Source organism: Bidens hawaiensis, unplaced genomic scaffold, assembly GCF_021521415.1.
Source record: "Bidens hawaiensis isolate Kalapana, Puna unplaced genomic scaffold, B.hawaiensis_p1.1 tig00043416_1, whole genome shotgun sequence".
Classification (NCBI taxonomy): Eukaryota; Viridiplantae; Streptophyta; class Magnoliopsida; order Asterales; family Asteraceae; genus Bidens; species Bidens hawaiensis.
The window spans coordinates 61042-80370 of NW_027505828.1; the positions used below are offsets into that span (position 1 = coordinate 61042).

A 19329-nucleotide genomic window follows, 5' to 3' on the forward strand; every position below is an offset into this window, starting at 1 on the left:
AATTGAAGTTGATGTTTTTGTGGTGGTGAGGGGACTATAAAATAATATGAGGATTAATAAGTTTCGTCGGGTTCGACGGTTCTTTTAACGAGTTTCGTAGGGATGTTTTTCTATGAGTTCTGTCGAATCTATCGGGTGAATACGAGTTATGTCGAATCTGACAGTTCTTTTAACGAGTTCTCTGACGTTTTTTTACGAGTATTGTCGAATCTATCGGGTGAATACGAGTTATGTCGAATCTGGCAGTTCTTTAACGAGTTCCGTCGGTCCAACGTTTTTTTACGAGTGCTGTCGAATCTATCGGGTGAATACGAGTTATGTTGAATCCGGCGGTTCTTTAACGAGTTCCGTCGGGTCCAACGTTTTTTTACGAGTACTGTCGAATCTATCGGGTGAATACGAGTTATGTTGAATCCGGCGGTTCTTTAACGAGTTCCGTCGGGTCCAACGTTTTTTTACGAGTACTGTCAAATCTATCGGGTGAATACGAGTTAAGTTGAATCCAGCGGTTCTTTAACGAGTTTCGTCGGATCCGGCTGTTCTTGATGGCTATTTTGGGGATTTTGACTAATTTAAGGCTAAAATTGGAAATTGGGAGGTTAACATGGCTTAGTCACCGTTCCTACTAAGGTAAGGGCGGAAATTATTTAATTTTCATACTTTTTTTATTATCCGAAAATTAAAAATATAATATGGATTACTTTTTTTTTTTTTTTTTTGGCAAAGCAAAGGATAGATAATAAGGGCATGGGAAGAAGCTGGAGGAGAGCCAAATGGTACGTACAACAGAAATGAAAAAGTAGACAAGCAACAATCAAACAAATTCAAAGCAAGCATTAAACTAGAAAGAGGAGATTCCATTCAAACTCTCCAAGCTATCTTTTTGTGCAGGGTTACTTAATCCAACCAAACAAGTTAGTTTTAGGGGCTCTGGTTGTTTGTTTCAATGAAGGCTCTTACTCATTCAGATTTAAGACATCGCTGAATGGAAAAGAGACCACACACACAACCAAGCACAACACCATAATCCTTCGATTTCAACCCGATTCCAGTTTCAAACAGGTATGATTTTTTATTTACCTACTCGATTTCTGTTCTAGGGTTTGAACGGTTCGATTGATGTCCAATTTATGATAATTGATATTCAATTTGGTTGGATCTTGCTTTTGTATTGACAACTTGATATGCCAAAAGTGTATTTTATAAGTCTATATGTTGGCTTTTTGTTCATCTATATGATAAGTAATTGATTTTTATGAATCTCACCAAGTGAGCTTTTTGAGTGTAAGCTGTTCACGTTGATAGTTCCATCAGCAAAGTAATGCAGTTAAACAGCTATGTAATATAGTTTTTTACATAACTATAAAAGTTTTTTATGTAATGAGTTTTTTTAATAAATTGCCTACAGTCCAATGGAAGTGAATTTTAGTCAAAACAATCCATATGGCGTGCATATCAGCTTACAACGAATGCTAAGGTTTTATGATGTTGCAGTTGTTATTATATGGTTTTTGTTTGTGGAAAGGTACACTTACGTTAATGTCGACCAGGAGGTAGCATGCCTCAAGTAACATATTCTACTATTATACACATAGAAAGCCTTTAGTGTGCCAATATATACCGTTTGTAAAAGAACTAACGAATAATAGCTAAATTTAATGCATTTAAACTATTTTATGGTTACCTAATTTCTGTCTATCTCACTATGGAAATCAGAGTAAACGATATGTTTTTGTTTTGTGGTCTTCATTGTTAGTGTCTGGTTCAATATAAGTATTTTAAGCGAGACTCAAGCGATGTCGCTCTCGAAAACTCCAGGTACAATTATCGTACATGAAGCCATAACGAAACTATTGTACATGAACGAAACGAATTATAGATATACCAAAATATACAAACAATACATTTGCGGCGCTAAACTTGTCAAATATACTAATTAGATAATTTTAGGCATACTGGTTGGGTAACGGGCATATTGGGTAACAGGCCGGGTTGGGTCAAAAAACCCTTTTTATTCTATTTGATTTTACCTGCAAAATCATTAATAAGTTTTAACATAAATTTCGTCTTTATAGGATATTTGACAAACAGGCCATTTTAACCATTTCATGTCTATATGATCGCATACTATCTATATGGTTTAATATAATGTTTTACCTGCAAAATTCTTCATTACACTAATGTAAAGTTGACTTCTATAGGCCATTGAGCAAACGGGCCCATTTAACCCTTACGTGTGGATATGAGCACATACTAATTCGAACTACTTATTTTAGGTTCAAGGCCTTCGAGACAAAAGGCCCAATCTCAACCAAAGGAAAGGAGATAGCAAAGTCAAACGATTTTTACCGGTGTGGAGTGCACAAAGTTATTACCAGATACACATATTGAAGGTAACTCACTGTAAACACAAACCCAAATCCTGCAGTTTCATAATTTATACTTTACATCTATACGATACTTTGGATTGTTAGCCCGAAGTCTTGCAAAAAAGAAATAACATGAATTTTTAGCAACACAATCTTTCAATACATGTTATGAAAAACCAAACTGTAGCCAGGAGCATATCCAAATGCTACCCTGATGTAACCCAAGTGTACATCTTATTGCATTGAATTATCCTCATATTTGTGTTAAACTACATGCAAATTCATTGGTTTTGGTACTTATTAGAGTTATTTGTGAAATTGCAGGTCCGGGTGACCGCCCGACAAAGAAAACATGAAAAGAGGGCGTTTCGGGGACAAAATAAGCATTCTGCCAGACCTGCACGACCATGCTTGCTAGTGCCGGAGCCAGTGCCGAGCCGCACGACTGTGCCAAATCAGAGAAAACTGCAAAATTGGTCGGGAGAAAGGAAAACATTGACTTACTATATCTGGGCACGACCGTGCACTTTTTGGCACGACCATGCCAACTTGCCAAGTGACCAGACAACTTATAAGCCTTCAATTCTGTTCATTTATGGGTGGAGCCTTAGGGGAATTCTCTGAATTGCTGGAAAAATTATTGTGTGTGTTAGAGAGAATTCAACGCTTCCATCTTTGTGTGATCATCCTTTTAAATAGCAATCATCATTCATCTTAGTTGGCAATCTTTTGTTCTTGACAATGATTTGTAAGATTACTTTGATTTTGTTTGCTGTATCAAGCCTTATGGGCTAAGTACTCTTGTTACTTCGATTATGTTGAAGCTTTTGCTTATGTGATATTTATCTATGCATGATTTTGACAAGTTGGTATTCTTAAAGTTTATGACATGTTCTTGAATAAAGTTTGATGGTTGAATGCTTGTTTTAATTCCTAGTCTTGTTAGTTTGATAGATGTTTAACCATAATATGTTAGAAAACTATGTGTTGAGCATTTGTGCATTTGTTTATGAACTTAGTTTGTGTATGCATACTTTGTTTATATCATTAAGTTAGAAATGACTAGTGGAAATTAACTTGGTTATGAATTTTAACAAGCATGAAACATATCACTTGATATTGGAAAATTGTATGGTGATAATATGATTCTTTGAGTTGGTTAATATATGCTAGGGATTAAGGCCATAATTCTTGGTTCATATTTTTCTAGTTAAAAGTTTCATGTGTTTAACTAGTGTTCTTGAACTTGTCTATTTTTACATGATTTTAGGTGGTTAGTTTGTTGTTTTCATTCTAGCTTTCCTTTGATTATGAGATTAGGTAGTTTTGACAAACTTACTAATCTATGGTTATTAACTTGTTGAAAACCCGTCATGTTGTTTTGTTGCTAGTATTAGGTTGCCTTGATTGGAATTTGATGTTGGTGCTTAATACATGATGTTTGTCATTATCATTGCTATTTTGTTACTAAGTTTGAGTGGACGCATAGTCTAAGTAGCCTTGTTTGGATTGATTGTTAGTTGTATTTTACTTACTTTGTTATTGTTAAATGCTAGTTTAGTTACTTGAAAAGTAACTTGGATTGTTTGTTTGGTTAAATTAATTACAAAGATTTAGTATCAAAAGTTAGCCGTGTCCATAGATTGACACTCGGTTCTTACCGATACTTTGCTACAAACGATAGGTACACTTGCCTTTCGTGTGTGGTTTGGTTGTTGGTGAAAACCATTTTTAAAACCCGATTTGTGTGAAACTTTTAGTTAAATTTATATATATTCACACACGTCATACCCCAACAAAACTGCTGCAATTATGGCAAAAAAATGACTTTTTAGTAACGACAACAGCGGAAATTTGCAAGCAGCATAGCTAGTGCAGCACCATAAGTGCACACATAACAAGCCTGGAAGTTAAGACTCTTCACACGTAATGCTCCAAAAATACTTAGATGTTTTTTAAACACTACTTAATGTTATGCTAATAATAGTAGTTAAACATCTACAACACAGCCACATAGCTGGAACTACTTCACTACCAAGCCCCCCGCAAAGCGTCGGGTCAACCACTAGTTGACTAATTATTCTCATTGACTTGCAATCAATTATATATAGCCATGCTTTTTTAACTTGTTTACAATTTTATTTTCTCAGGCTGGGGGAAGGAAAGACGAATACAAAGATAATAATGATATTGATAGAATTCGTGAAGAATGACTGACTTTTATGACCTCCTTTCATTTTCCGGTGAAATTTTGTATCGACATTAATGAGATATTGTTAAACTTTGAAATGTTAGTATTTATGAAATAATTGTATAAATGGATTGTTTTGATATATATGTATTTTATTTTGTATTGAGACATTAATCGTCATTTTGGTTGGCTATAATGAAAGTTTAGTCGTTTAGTACAGTTATTAAAAACTATGACTTAACAACTTAACATATATATTTCATTTAGCACAAAATACTTTATAAGGGTAAAATAGTCATTCTGCACAGTCATTCAGATGTCAAACCAAACAACACTTTACTGGTTCAGCACTTACTGGTTCAGAGTCTCTTAATCATTCAGACCTCTTAATCGTTCAGCACTTAATGATTCAACACTTGTCAAACAGCTCCAAATCGTGTTTGGCAATTGTATTGAGACATGAATCTCCTCCAAAACTATGTCCATAGAGATAGTTGTATTTATGAAAATCTTTGCATTCCTTTGTTTCCAAATGAACCAAATCGTGGAATAAACAATTGCCAAAAGAATCCTCTTCTCGGAACAAGAAGATGGTTGTGAATCAACCTCGAGCAAGTTGTCGAGTGAGTCAAGACCTGTCAGGTCCCAACCACACCATATAGAAACTGCCCTCACACCTGTTTTGCCCGAACGCAATCAAGAAACACATGGAATGATGCTTCATGCGATAATGAACACCCTGAGCAACTCGTAGGGATCGAAGCCAAACCTCTAGCGATTAGATTAACCGCAACCGGAATTTTGTTTAGTAAAACTCTCCAAATGAAACAGTTTATTTTAATCGGAATCCAACCTTCCCAAGTAATCAGAATAATCGGATCCATCCCTTAAACCTTTGCAACTACAACCCGTCTCAATGATTGAACTGAGAATTTTTCCGATGCATCGCCACCCCACCTCCAAGTGTCATTCTTCCCAAAATGAAACAAGTATAATGACACCATTTCTGTTAAGTCTTCAATATCCGTATGAGCATTAGACAGAAGAGAAGAAGTAGACCAAGCCCACTCTAATTGAGTCACCCATGACCCGAACAACTTAACCCTATCACACATAAGACAAATTTTTTTCATTCACGCTTAAACAAAAACAGGGAACAAATATTTAAGCGTGAATCTACTCAACCAAACATCTAACCAAAATCTAGTTTTGTTACCAACACCCACTTGTCTTATAAACGAACCAGCCAAGTCAATGCCTAAAGAGGTGAAACTTTTACTGATTTTATAGATTTTTTCCATGCACCACAAATCGAGTTCCTAGTCATCCTACCATCCACATATCGAGTAGACATGTGAATCTCGTTAATACCTTTCACCCATAACGAATCGATTTCAATGCGCCATCTCCACCACCATTTTGCGAGTAAAGCTAAGTTCATCAATTTTAGACAACCGACGCCTAGACCTCCATAACTCTTAGGCTTGACCACCGCCTCCCACGCTACCCAATGTATTTTCTTTTTATCCAACGTACCACCCCACAAAAAATTCCTCCTAATTTTTTCTCTTTCATTAACCACTTTCAGCGGAGCTTGAAACATAGAGAAAAAGTAAAGTGGCAAGCCACTTAGAATAGATTTGACTAAGATAAGTCTCCCCCAAAAGACAAAATGCATTATTCATCACCCATTTGGCCGCTATTCATATCTTCTAAGTTCTAAGTTCTAAGTTTGAGTGTGGAAACAACCACTTCTTACATGACACTTTTATTTATTTATTTATTTATATTTTTAAATTCACTAATCCACTACACTTAGCATAAAGTAGGTCCACTAGACTTGTATCAGTAGAAGTTTATTATTATTTTTGTAAACAATTAGAGATAGAGAAGGGATAATTTGATAATTTGTTGAGTTTTAAGAACTTTAAAAACATCATTCTTAATAACACATTTAATTAAATATGTTAAATTACGTGGTTGAGATTAAATCTGATTAAAAAATTAAGTATGAGAGAGAATAAATATTTACAGTGATTACAATAATTTAAACGTTTGTTACACCTATATAAAAATTCGATTCGGTGCGTAAAAATGCTGTAAGTTTTCTACGTACATGCAACTTAAATGTATTACATATATGTAGATAAAAGTAAAAAAAAATATTACGTTGAGTTCTTAAAACTCAAAGTGGGTTTCAAATGAAATCAACTCATCAGAGACATTGGTAAACTAGTCTAAATCCAAAGAATAAACCAGAAACATTGGAGGCTAGTATTTGAGTACTAGACATGGTATGAGATTAATTTTAAAAACATACGCAGGTATGAAATGTGTATGATATTAGATGTTATCCATTTCGACTAACTTAAACACGTGTACTCGAGTTTACCTACACCATACATGTAAAGATTTCATATTTATTTTTATTTTTGTTTCATTCATAACTTTGTTTCGTGATGTTAATATATACAATTTCCCAACTTACGTTTTTTTATAAGTTAAAAAGAACACATGCAAATTGCGCCTCTAATAAATTAGATTTTTAATTTCCAACATGAAGGGTTTTCTTACCAAACCCTTTAGTATATGTCGAATGTGTTGTGGATAATGTTATTGATGTTGATTTTGGTGGGTGTTGCATCATGAACTATTTGTGTATATGGATAGGTGTGCTACTATTCCTCTAAAAAGATTGTATTAATGAATAATGATGAACACTAGATAATGGTTTGAAACAACTTGGAATTGATAGTAAATGCTTGATTTCTCTTAACAAAGATTTCAGGTTCGAATTCAGCTTCCAATGGATTCCCGACCTGCTTCATTTGTTAGCAAGATATTGATAGGGTCATGAGTTAGGTTTCACCGTTGTGAAAAAAAATTAATAAGTGTGGGTATTATGGTGTGGTTATGGAGAGGAATGCTAATTATAAGGATAAGTTAAACGTAGGTGGAAGAAAAATATACCACAAGATGGAGTATGACTTGAGCTTGATAACATGTACTAAAGATGATGTACTACATAAAAAAGGTGGGGATTAAGTCACCGTTCCTATGAATGACTATCAACTAATCATTATTAATAAAATTAGACGAGAGTTAAGAAACCCTTGACTAAACTCGAGTTAGCTTAATAATAGCTATCAACTAATGACAACCGAATCCGTATTAAATCAAATTAGAGCCAGATAACTAAAAAATATACAAATTATGCATACCCCCATCTAACTAGGAATTCAAGTCATGATATTTTCAAACCCCAATCGAACTCCATACATGCTAAAAGCAAGTTTGTAAACAAGCAACAACATTTACTAGGGTACCGGTGACTCAACTAGTTAAAACCAATCTAGCTGCATGCCACCCAAATTATCCAGCCAATCACATCCACGTGACTTCAAATTGGTTGGGGATAGTGTTCCAAATATACCCAAACTACCCGAATGCTTTTCACAAACACAACACTCATTCATAACATTCAGGTAATACTCGCTGAATTCTTTTTGCCAAAAGTTCTACCCGAGGGTGTCCCGAATACCCTTGACATCTCTTCCAATAAACCTTAGCCACATCATTTACTAGGGTACTGGTGTCTAGTGGCTTAATCCGTTGAAACCAAACTAGTTGAATGCCACCTAGATCATTCAACCAATCACATTGACACACAACACTCATTCATAGCAATCAAGTAATACTCGTTGAATTCTTTTTACCGAAAGTTCTACCCGAGGGTGGCCCGGGTATCCTTAACACCTCTTCCAATAAACCTTAGCCACCAACACCCAAATGGGTACAAAATCATGAGTTTTGAGTTGGTGAGAACACCACATCCTTGTCATCAAATGGGTGGAATTGTGACAATTATTGGCACCAAATGCTTATTGGGATTCGCACTACTACCCTATTCCAACATATCATTTTAAACAACTACCAAAATACAACCATCTTTCTACCTCCCCATTGGCTTAAACTAAACACTAAACACCCCATTCACAATATTGTTCTTTTAACCCATTTTATAAAACTCTTATTCAAACAACACAAATTGAACATATGAGTGTGCCCTAGCCCCTAAGCAACAAAAAGCAAAAGTATTATTATTCACTGAATGATGACCCAAGAAATAAAAAACCCAATTCAAGAACTCAACTTTATCCCCAAATCATCAAAACCCATTTCAAGATTCCATCTTTTTCATCAAATTAGCAACAAATCAACAAAACCCAGTTCAAGATTCAGTCTTTTTCATCAAATTATCATCAAATCAACAAAACCCAGTTCAAGATTTCATCTTTGCTTCAATTAGGGTTTGGTAAAGTGTGATTTTTTGCTTAATTTTGGTGGGTTTTTGTTATTGATTCAAGAAAAATCTAGGGTTTGTAATATTAGATCATGGATACTGGGTTTCGTGCGATTTCGTTTCAATCAAGTGATTATTATCAAATGGGTAATCCAGCAACAACAAGTACAAGATTTGTGGGGAATAGTAATAATAATAATAGAGGAGTTGGTAATCATTCAGTGAGTTCTGGTGGCTCTGTTCTTGGTGAGTCTGGTTCAGGGTTGAAACATGATACAGGGTTTGCTGTTGAGTGGTCTGTTGAAGAACAACAGAAGCTGGAAGAAGGTCTTTCAAAGTAAGTTTTTTTTTTGTAATTTATTTGTTTTATATTTTTTGCAATTTTTATTAAGAACAAAGTAATTTTCGGCTGTCGATTCGGGTCTTATCGTGCTTAACAGGTTAGATACGACATGCTTAACACAAGTATCAAACATGAATACGACTCGTTTAACTACTTTATATGTCATGGCTATAAAACTGGGTTTTTTTTTTTTTTTTTTTTTTGTGATTTATTTATTTTTACTTTTTGCAAATTTTATTAAGAACAAAGTATTTCAGCTGTCAATTCGGGTCTTATCGTGCTTAAGAGGTTAGAAATGACGCGCTTAACACAAGTATTAAACATGAATACGAATACGACTACGACTAGTTTAACTACTTTATACGTCGTGGCTATAAGACTGTTTTTTTTTAATTTATTTATATTTGATTTTTTTTCCAATTTTCATTAGAACTAAGTAAGTGTTTTCGGCTGTCAATTTGGGTCTTATCGTGCGTAACAGGTTAGACATGACGCACTTAACACAAGTATCAAACATGAATACAACTCGTTTAACTACTTTATATGTCATGGCTATAAGACTATTTTATTTTAAGTTTAATGTAACAATAAGGAGAAATGATGGAGGCTAACCTACAAATTTCAATTATTTAAAAAAAATAAAAAAATCACATAGTGCACTTTTTTGATTAACAGGTTTTATTGTGTTTTTTGACAGGTGCCCAATAGACAGCCATGATGTTGTTTCATTTTTATGTGTATTATCAATTATGTGACCTTGATATATGTTAAATGAACAGATTGTAATAATCTATTTAGTTAACCTAATGCAAGTTGCAAAAGAAAATTTGTTGATTGTGTGGTCTTTTTTATTTTATTTATGAGTTGTATAAATGAGGTCTTGTAAAATGTCTGCAGATTTGCTGATGAACCGAGTATCATGAGGTATATCAAAATTGCTGCAGCGTTTCGTGATAAAACTGTTCGCGATGTTGCCCGAAGGTGTAAGTGGATGGCGGTGAGTTATTATGTCTTGTTTTCATTGTATCTTCTTGTCTTTTGTTGATTAATTTCTTTTCATAAGTTTTCATAATCATACTTAATTGGCGGTCTTAGAGGTCACAGTTTTGACCCGTTACTTATGAATGGGTTGGTTCAAGTTAGGCTTTTTTTCTCTAACGGGCCAAATATGTAAAATAAGAAATGGCTAAAAAGGAAATGGGTCAAACGGGTTGATAGTCCCACGCTCTCACATCATTGTTTGCATTGTATAAGCCGAAAACGAAAGTGATGATTTTGGTTTCTTTTATCGTTAAAATGGTTAACAGTATGAAAATTTTTGGCAGAGAAAACGAAAGAAACAGGATGATCCGCATATGGGGAAAAAGCTGAAAGATAAGAAGGTATGCGTTATCAGTTAAAACTATAATTGTGTTTAGAGTTAAATGGAAGAAACAGATCACACAATCACCTGAAATAGATGGCCCGATAATCCATTATGTATAATCATTGGGCCATAAGTTTATAGTTTATGGTTGAAATGGATGCCACTTAAAAGCAATGCATGAGTTTAAACGGGTCCAAACGGGTCAATCTAGCTGTTGGATAAGAATATTGCTGATGTGGCGGGCCGCAGCACTGGTGCTGGTGCTGATCACTTTCTTGATACACAAAAATAATCTTTATGTTTAGGCTTTTTTTCATTTTTGTTGTTAAATAATGATTTTCTATAATTATGTTTATTATATTGGTTATATATGAAATTTGAAAAAAGATTAAGAAAGAACGTCTTAATCGACCGATGCTTCTAGACGTGACTTTTAAGTGGCACCAAAATTGCTTGTAGGCAAGATTTTGAATCACCAAAAAGCTTCATCATGTTCTAATGTGTAGGCAGTCTCCATAATATAATTTGTATAAAAGTTAATTTTTTTGAAGGTGATAATTTTGGCCCATTTACCAGTCAGTGGATTGATTTGGGCTGTGTTTTATCTCGAAAGGGTAAAAAAGACCGGATAAAAGGGGAACTGACGGGAAATAACTGGTTAAAGGTCGCCAAAAGTCGTAAAATCATTTTATTCAAGATTTATATTACCAATGTAAAATTTTATAATCATAATTGTTGCGTCAACTATTTATGTAAATGGATAAAAAACTCGCTGGCAGGAATTAACTCTTTATTCCATTTATTTATGTTTATTTTGGTATATAAATTCGTATTCTGATTGTCATGTTTTTCAGGACAAATTAGTGGAATCATCTTCGAAACAAAGTATATCACCAGTTCCAAAGTTTAACGTGGCTCCATTTTCCGCTACCTTGAATAATCGGATCCAGATTGACAGTGTAACATTTGAAGGTAATAATTTGGAAACATGAATGAATGAAGTTGACTGATTAAGTAAAATAGTTTATTTATATACTCCAATAAATATGCAGCGTTAAGCGGTTCAATAAGGAACTTACTTGAACAAAACAACCAAGTTTTCAGTCAGATCTCGGCTAATATGTCCTTAATGAAAGTAAGCGACTTTTCTAAATTTATATTTATCAAAAGGTGTTATCTAAGCTAATTTTTGTATTTGTCAACAATTTATTTCACGAGCAGCTACAGGAGAATATCGACCTCTTCAACCACACGAAGACCAACATAACCGCCATTTTAAACGAGTACGGGAGACGTTTGCTAACTTATTATTTATATATCAGTTTTACCACTGCTAATTTTTTTTATTTTATTATTATTTTTTTTTAATAAAAATGCAGAATGAGGTATATTCCTGGACCTCCATTCCCGGTATCACTAAATGAAGATCTTGTTCATAGTATCTTGCCTACGACAAATCAGGTAACAATTTAATATTTATTTAAAACTTGAAGTCACAAGAAGAACATCCAAACATTATTTTCTGCCAGCGTGTTTTACTAATTCAAATATTTTTTTTATTCATAATACTTTCAGAGAATGATGTTTGAGGTATCAAACGGGATGTATATGAAGCAAGAGCCAGGGTTTTAATCAAGAATTTTCCGAGCTCGATTGCAAAGTACAGACTTATTCCTGCTGTAAATTTGATAGCTACGCGGGTCCAAATCCAACTATAAAGAAAATTTGTAGAGATCCCATTTTTGGAAAGCTAAAAATGTTTAGGTCATTGCTTAACCTCTATATGAGTATACAACATAGCACCCGTGATGTACGGTTAATCGTGTTAGATTTCGGTGTCCGAAATAAAGATCTCAAATTGTAGTGATTTTAGCTAAGATTGAGTCGTGACTCGTTGTTTGTTTGCCTTTTCGGTGAATTAGCAACTCGATTTCGTGTTATACTTGTAGTTGTAGTTTTTGTAGTCATGATAGATTTGAATGTTAGGGATAGTGAAATTTGTTTTTGTTTTAGTTGATGGTGGTGTGGATATTGAATGGGCCGAGGCGCCGACCGTGTGGTCACCTGAGCTGTGCAAGTTGCATTTTACTTGGTCACGTCGGTTAACTGGGTATTGTTGAATTCTTGAGTCTTTCGACGACGTTTTTACGGTTATCGAAAAAGTAAATACATTAAAATAAATGTTGTGTGTTGATAACCTTGACATCAAGTTACATTTGTTAAGTTTTTTCCACTGTAACAACTCCAACGGTTAAACTTTTGATGTAAAGTGTTTGATATCACAAGACAACATTTAGCACATACCATATGTTACATGATAAGGTTAAAGGTTAAAACTCTAAGGCAATGCATAGTTTCTGGTTAGAAATGTATTTTAGGCGGTTGTCTTTCCTTTTTTTGTTTTGTGTCGCTTTGATTATTTTTAGACATATTTTCTTCCTGCTATTAATTCAATATAATATAATATGTTTAAGTATTTATCTATTTATTTATAAAGTCTAAATGATATACTATTATAATAATTTTATTTTTACATTATTTTCTAGTATTATATTATTCATCATGATTATTAAGGTTTTCATGTATCTGTTTAATACCAGATTACTATTATTAGAATTATTATAACTGAAGAAACACAAAGTGACCCCGGCAGATTACGGATAATCTGGGGGTCAAGTAGATGTTTCTCACGAGGGTTAGGTCCGGCAAAGATGGTTATTCTTCTGATGACCTGCAAAACAGACACCGTGAGCTCGTCACTGAGAAGGGGGGGGGGGGGTTCCTCCTTGTGACCACCCTCCGGCGTGAGAATCAGACTAGATTGCTCTGAATATAAGTGTATATTAAGAGAAATAGCTAGAGAAGATAAGATGATAATACCGTTCCAAGGTGTTGGAGTATTTATAGCCGAAGGTAGGTTTCCAAGCAGGTACGGCCAGCTGTATAATATTCCTTTTCCACCAACTGTGGGCTACGTACGTGCCATGCTGGTGGTTGGTGGGTAGGCAGCGGCTGATAGTGACATGGCCGGCTGTGTACTATTCCTTTTCCATCAACTACAGGCTATGTACGTGCCACGATGAGGGTTGGTGGGTAGGCAGCGGCTGATAGTGACATTTCGTACTAGAGCATGCTCTTCCTCGTACTGTTGTCGGTGAGCTGTCACCCTGTGATTGGTTCATGGGATGCTTTGGTCAGATCTTGTCTATTTTGTCCATACCTTGGCAGGTATAGTACAAAAGATCTTCCAGAAGCGTACGGACTGGCTCATTTGGGCGGGAGTATTCCCGCCTTGCTCATTCCTTCTTCAGGTGACATTACTGAATTATTGAGAGTTAGTGCCTTGTGCGTGTAGCCTTGCTATTAGTGCGGGTAGCCTTCCCTGATGGCTTGTATCCGCAGCTGCGGGAACAGGCGGGGTACTTCACCATTGGGAGGCTTTTCCTGCGGGAACAGCTGGCGTACTGCGCGTAAGGTCTTCATCTCTGAGCATGGTGGGTCCTGCGGAACCAGTTGGTCCTTGCGCAGACGTCCCTCTTCAAGGTGAGTCTTGCGGGTCCAACTGGGCTCTGCTGGGACCTACCTCTTCAAGTCCCCCCAGTCCAATGTTCTTCTCATGAATTGTTAATAAGTGAGGTGAACTTTTGGACTTAAGCAAGGGGTTTTGAAAAGGGTTTTTAGTTTTAAGGTTTTCCGTGGGGATTCTTCCCGCGGTTTTCCTAATGTCACGTGCAGAAATTCCCGACTTTTCTGCTTGATCTTTGGGTATGATGCGGGTAGGTGTGTAACCTCCTCGCAAGTCAGGAGCGTTAAGTTTCACTTGTGTAGATTCTCCACGAGGTTTTGGTAGTTTTAGACATAGTGATCAATTATGTTAAACAACCAATTCCATCTTGGAGCTTCAGACAATCTAGTCCTCAACGTTCCCGCTATGCGGGGATGTTATTTCCCTTTTCCGCAAGCATGGCCCAGAAGATCCTTCTTGGTTTCAATTCCCTGCAAGTGCTAAGTATGTGAAGGGTTTCGCCTTGACACTGTACCCGCACTCGTCTTATAGTTTCTTTACTTCCAAGGTATTCTTGGCTTCAATTCCCTGCAGGTTCTAGGTATGTGAAGGGTTTCGCCTTGACACTGTATCCGCACTTGTCTTACGGTTTCTTGGGTACCAAGGTAAGGGGGTATATTCCCTCTTATTTTTGAATCTTTGAATCTTTTTGAATCTTTTTGAAATTCGAAGAGTTGGTGAAAGGATAAGAACATTCCAAACTGTTAAAGGGACGTTAGTGTCTTCCGATGGTTTCTTATGACAGTTCGTGAAGGAAGTTATGGCGACGTGACAGTATATGGTCATTCCAGACGCTTTTTTAGGCGCGTGGGCGCGAAGTTTACGGCGCGCGTCCTGTCAACAGCTGTTGCCAGCTTGCTTTTTCCACGTGTCATAGTTTCATTGCACCTGCGTTTTCCTCTCTCTTCCGCATTAAATTCATCGCATTCATTGCGATGAGTATATAAAGGGAGGAGAGGATGCATCTCAACTCACAGTTTCACTTCCTTCTTCTTCTAAGCGATTACCGGCGAATACTCTAACTTTTCCGTCTAGCATTCTCCTGAAATCGTTATCTTTCATACCTCCAAAATGTCTTCTACTCATGATCCTGAGGCTACTGCCGAGGAGTCTGACGTGTACACCGAGAACCCGATGTCCACGTCTGACAAGGACGATAAGAGTACTGCTGGCGAGTGCCAGTGTGCTCTTTCCGTCGACCTGTATCACTACATCGTGAAGAAGTTCATGCTCGAGCCCTTCGGGTCTGAGTTTCCAGAGCCTCACCAGACGGTGTACGATGCCCCCAAGGGCAAGATAGGGGTGTATGCTGCATTCTTCATCTATGGGAATCTCAGGTTCCCATTGACGAAGTTTGTGTACCGTGTTTTGGAGAAACACGGTGTACATTTGACGGAGGTGCACCCGATGGCGATCGCAAAGGTTCGCCACTTTGAATGGGTGTGCCACATTCTGGGCGTTGAGCCCGCGTCGACCGCCTGATGACCTTCTATTCCTGGAGGTGCATCCAGGGCTGGTACACCTTGATCACTCGGATCAAGGGTTTGAAGATCCGTGCTACCGAGCGCAGTCTTCGGTCTTGGAAGCGGGAGTTCTTCTATATCTCTGCCCGTGTCGTCCCTATTGCGATGACATTCAAGAACGGGAGAGCACTCCCGAACCTTCACGCCTCCAACTACTAGGAGGCGGAATGGTTTACCAAGATCTCCCGGATCCAGACTCCGGTTTACCGCTTTGCGGAGTCTGGGATGGTGATGCTCGGGATGAGCCGGGTATGGAAGGATGCTGGGGCAGAGGCGCCACAGATTCCTATCGTCCTCGAATACGGTTTGAACTCTATCCCTTACGGTATGCTTCATATCTTTTTGCTGATTTAGGGTTTTTCTTCTAACTGTTTCTGTTTATTTTCAGAGGGGAACAACTTGCAGTCGCTTCTGCAACCGCGTGAGAGCAGTGGTCCCGCTCGGCTGGGTACTCGTGCTCTTGACGAGAACGAGTTGCCCATCCTTGAGCAGACGGCGGATCGGTTTGTGGAGGTCTACCCGCCAGGCCACGATATTCTGAGCGCCACGCGGCCAGGTAAGGGTTTCTTTAACCCCCGCCCTCTCCATGCTCAAACCTCTGCTGGAATTCCTCTAATTTTGTCATCTTCTGATGAGGAATCCGCAGATGGTCCTTTCTTCGTAAGGAAGAAGAAGGCTGCTGGCGCGAAGGGCAAGGCGAAGGTTGCCTCCACCGCCGATCAGGGGAACCGGTCTGACTCGGAGACCGAGAGCGAGGAGACGGCGGGGAACCCTGGTGAGACCATTGTCACGGGGGTTGGGACAGCTGTCACCTCCGAGCAGCCAAGTTCTACGACGGTGACTGGCGTGAAGAGGCCAGTTTCATCGGGTTCGTCCCCGCCCGTCAGAACCTTCAAGATTAAGAAAACCCATAAGTATTCTTATTTATCTTAACCGCATTTCTATCCGCCATTATATTTAATATCGTCTTCATGCAGGCGTGGATGCAACCGCATTCCAAAGTGGTGCGGGAAGGAGCAGTTCTTGACCCACGACGGTAGGTTTGGTCAACCTACCCGAGGCGATGACTCAGGCGGCTGCGCCTGTTTCAAGTGTTGGTTCAGTTGCTCACCCCGTTGAGGCAACTATTCCAATTGTGACGTCATCTCCGCCGGCTGTCAGTGCCATTTTCACCGCATCCTTCACTGAGCCGGCGGTGATTTTTTCTGCGGGCTCTTCCGCAGCGGCGGCCTCGGTTATGAGTTCACCTCCGATGGTCTCTACCGCGGCGGCTTCAACTGTGCCTCCGGCACCGGCGACTACGTCGTCCCCGGCCGGTTCACCAGGTATGTTCAGGGTTGGGGCTTCTAGTCAATCTCTGCCTTCTTCCCATCTGCCTGACCTCTTGGATGGATATCCCTTAGGTTCGGGTGATGGGTTTGGCGGCTACCGGCCTGTTGTCGACCCTACAGGTGCGTAGGGTTATTTTGGCCTATTATCTTTTTTTTATATCATCTTTTCCTAACCGCTTTTTGTTTTTGCAGTTTCGGATTCCAATGAGGTGTATGTTCCACGGTGGAACATCCGTCGGGGAACAACCCTTCGAACGGCTATGAACTGCGTTGAGTGGGCGCGTCACGCAGCCCAAGTGGTGCGTTGGGGGAAGCCATGTCTAGCTACCAGGATGGTAGGCTGACGAATGAGCTTCGGATTCTCCTTGCCCGGATGCAACCGCGCGTCGAGTTGCTTTGTCGTGAAAACGACAAGTTAAAGGCCGTAGCCAGGAAGTGGCTCAGGCGCGGGCTATCCGGAGGAGAACAAGAGACTTTCCGCCATTGATGCGGAGAAGGAAAAGGCCTTCAAGGCCCTCGAGGTTGAAGTTCAGGCCCGGCTCGAGGCCCGTTCCAAGGCTACCCAAGCTGTTAACGAACAGCTTAGGTTGGCTAAGGAAACTGCGCGGAACGCGACCGAGAGGGCCACCAAAGCTGAAGCCATTGCTGAGCCTCTGCGCGCCGAGAATGAGGAGCTTAAAGCCAAGCTAGAGAGGCTCCAGCAGGCTCATGATGCCTTGGCCATGGAAGACGCCAAGAAGCTCCAAGAGATCTTGGACCAGAGGGGTATGCTTGACCACACTGAGCGTAAGCTGAAGGGCGTTGAAGAGGCTGCATCTAAAGAAGTGTTGCTTGCCAACCTTATCAAAAATGAAGCCGAACGCGCCCGTGACCAAGCTCAAGCTGCCCTCCAGGAAGCTCTGATTACCAAGGAATGGCTTCTACGAGAAGCGTTGCCGCAGGTATGCGTAGCTTCCTAATATCTTTACGCTTTTCTTTATACTTAGAAAAGTTTTTGATACTTATATTTTTTTTGTAGGTTGTGCATCGGATCTTCACGAACACATCTTATGACGATGCCATGAGCGCAGCCCTCAACGCTTCCCATGAGGATGGGGAAAAAGCTGGTTTATTGCTTGGTCTGGGGTTTGTTGAGAAGGGCATCCCGCCTTCCAACTTCCCTCTTTATAATGTGGACACTGAAGCTGCTTACGACCAAGCAGTGAACCAATATGCTGTCTTCCCGCATCCGGTGGTGGAGAAGGTGAACGAAGTTGCTGCTGCTGATGATGGGCTAACTATTCACAAGACTTTCCTTGAACTGCCACAGCTAACTGATGGTGCGGGTACAAGTGGGTTTGGAGGGAGTGGTCCTGAAGTTTGAACCTTGAAATCCCTTCCCACCGTTAGGATAGATTTATATTTCTGTATGCGGGTAGATACCTGGCCATTCTTGTAATGTTTGAATTTTTTATGAAATATAAATGTTTGTGCGGGTAAGACCGTCACTATCACTTGACTTGCTTTATAAACGTTATATGACTTACTCATGCATTTTATAATTTAATTTGGCACTTGTTTTGCCTCATAAACAATATATGATTCGCTCGTGCATACTTTAGTTTGACTTATCAATTTTCCAAGTGTTTTGAATAAGTTAACCTTTCGACGCGTGGTTGTCAATAGGTTAATGTTCAGTTTCCTCTATCATGATTGTGCGGGTAGGACCGTCACTTTCATTTAGTGGGATGGCCAAACTTCACCTATAACTGACCTGCGTGAAGGTTTTCCTCATCTTTTTAGAAATTTTCTAAGTGTTTTGAATAAGTTAACCTTTCGACGTGTGGTTGTCAATACGTTAATGTTCAGTTTCCTCTATCATGATTGTGCGGGTAGGACCGTCACTTTCATTTAGTGGGATGACCAAACTTCACCTATAACTGACCTGCGTGAAGGTTTTTCTCATCTTTTCCTTAGAAATTTTTGCCGTTTTTTGTGTTTATGCGGGTTTTGCCGCCTTCCACACGCAACGACTTACTTCTTCCCATACTTATTTATGCGGTGAATATCGGCATATCAGTGTGGGAAGTTCATAAGTATAAAGGTAAGGCTATCAACACAATGTGATAAAGGAGAATCATTTCCATTAGAAGTGGCTCTAGGCCTTTTCTTTACAAGTTTGGAATTGATCTACATGTAACATTTGCGTAATTGAGCTCCATTCCATGTTCTTGGGATGGGAGTGCCATCGAGCCTTTCGAGCCGGTATGCGCCCTTTCCCAAAACTTTTTTGATAATGTATGGTCCTTCCCAGACCGGGGCCAGCTTTCCTGGGCGCTCTTGGTTCGAAGCCTCGTCG

General features: G+C 38.8%; 1 protein-coding gene across 1 annotated transcript; it reads left to right on the plus strand.

Moving 5' to 3' along the window:
* Positions 1-8889: 8889 nt before the first annotated feature.
* On the plus strand, positions 8890-12356 carry LOC143615498 (uncharacterized). Its single transcript, XM_077088610.1, has 8 exons — positions 8890-9200; positions 10104-10203; positions 10532-10588; positions 11427-11544; positions 11625-11707; positions 11794-11855; positions 11952-12033; positions 12148-12356. Exons 1-8 carry the CDS (start codon positions 8956-8958, stop codon positions 12202-12204), a joined length of 804 nt encoding a protein of 267 aa, XP_076944725.1. The 5' UTR covers positions 8890-8955; the 3' UTR covers positions 12205-12356.
* The last annotated feature ends 6973 nt before the right edge of the window (positions 12357-19329 follow it).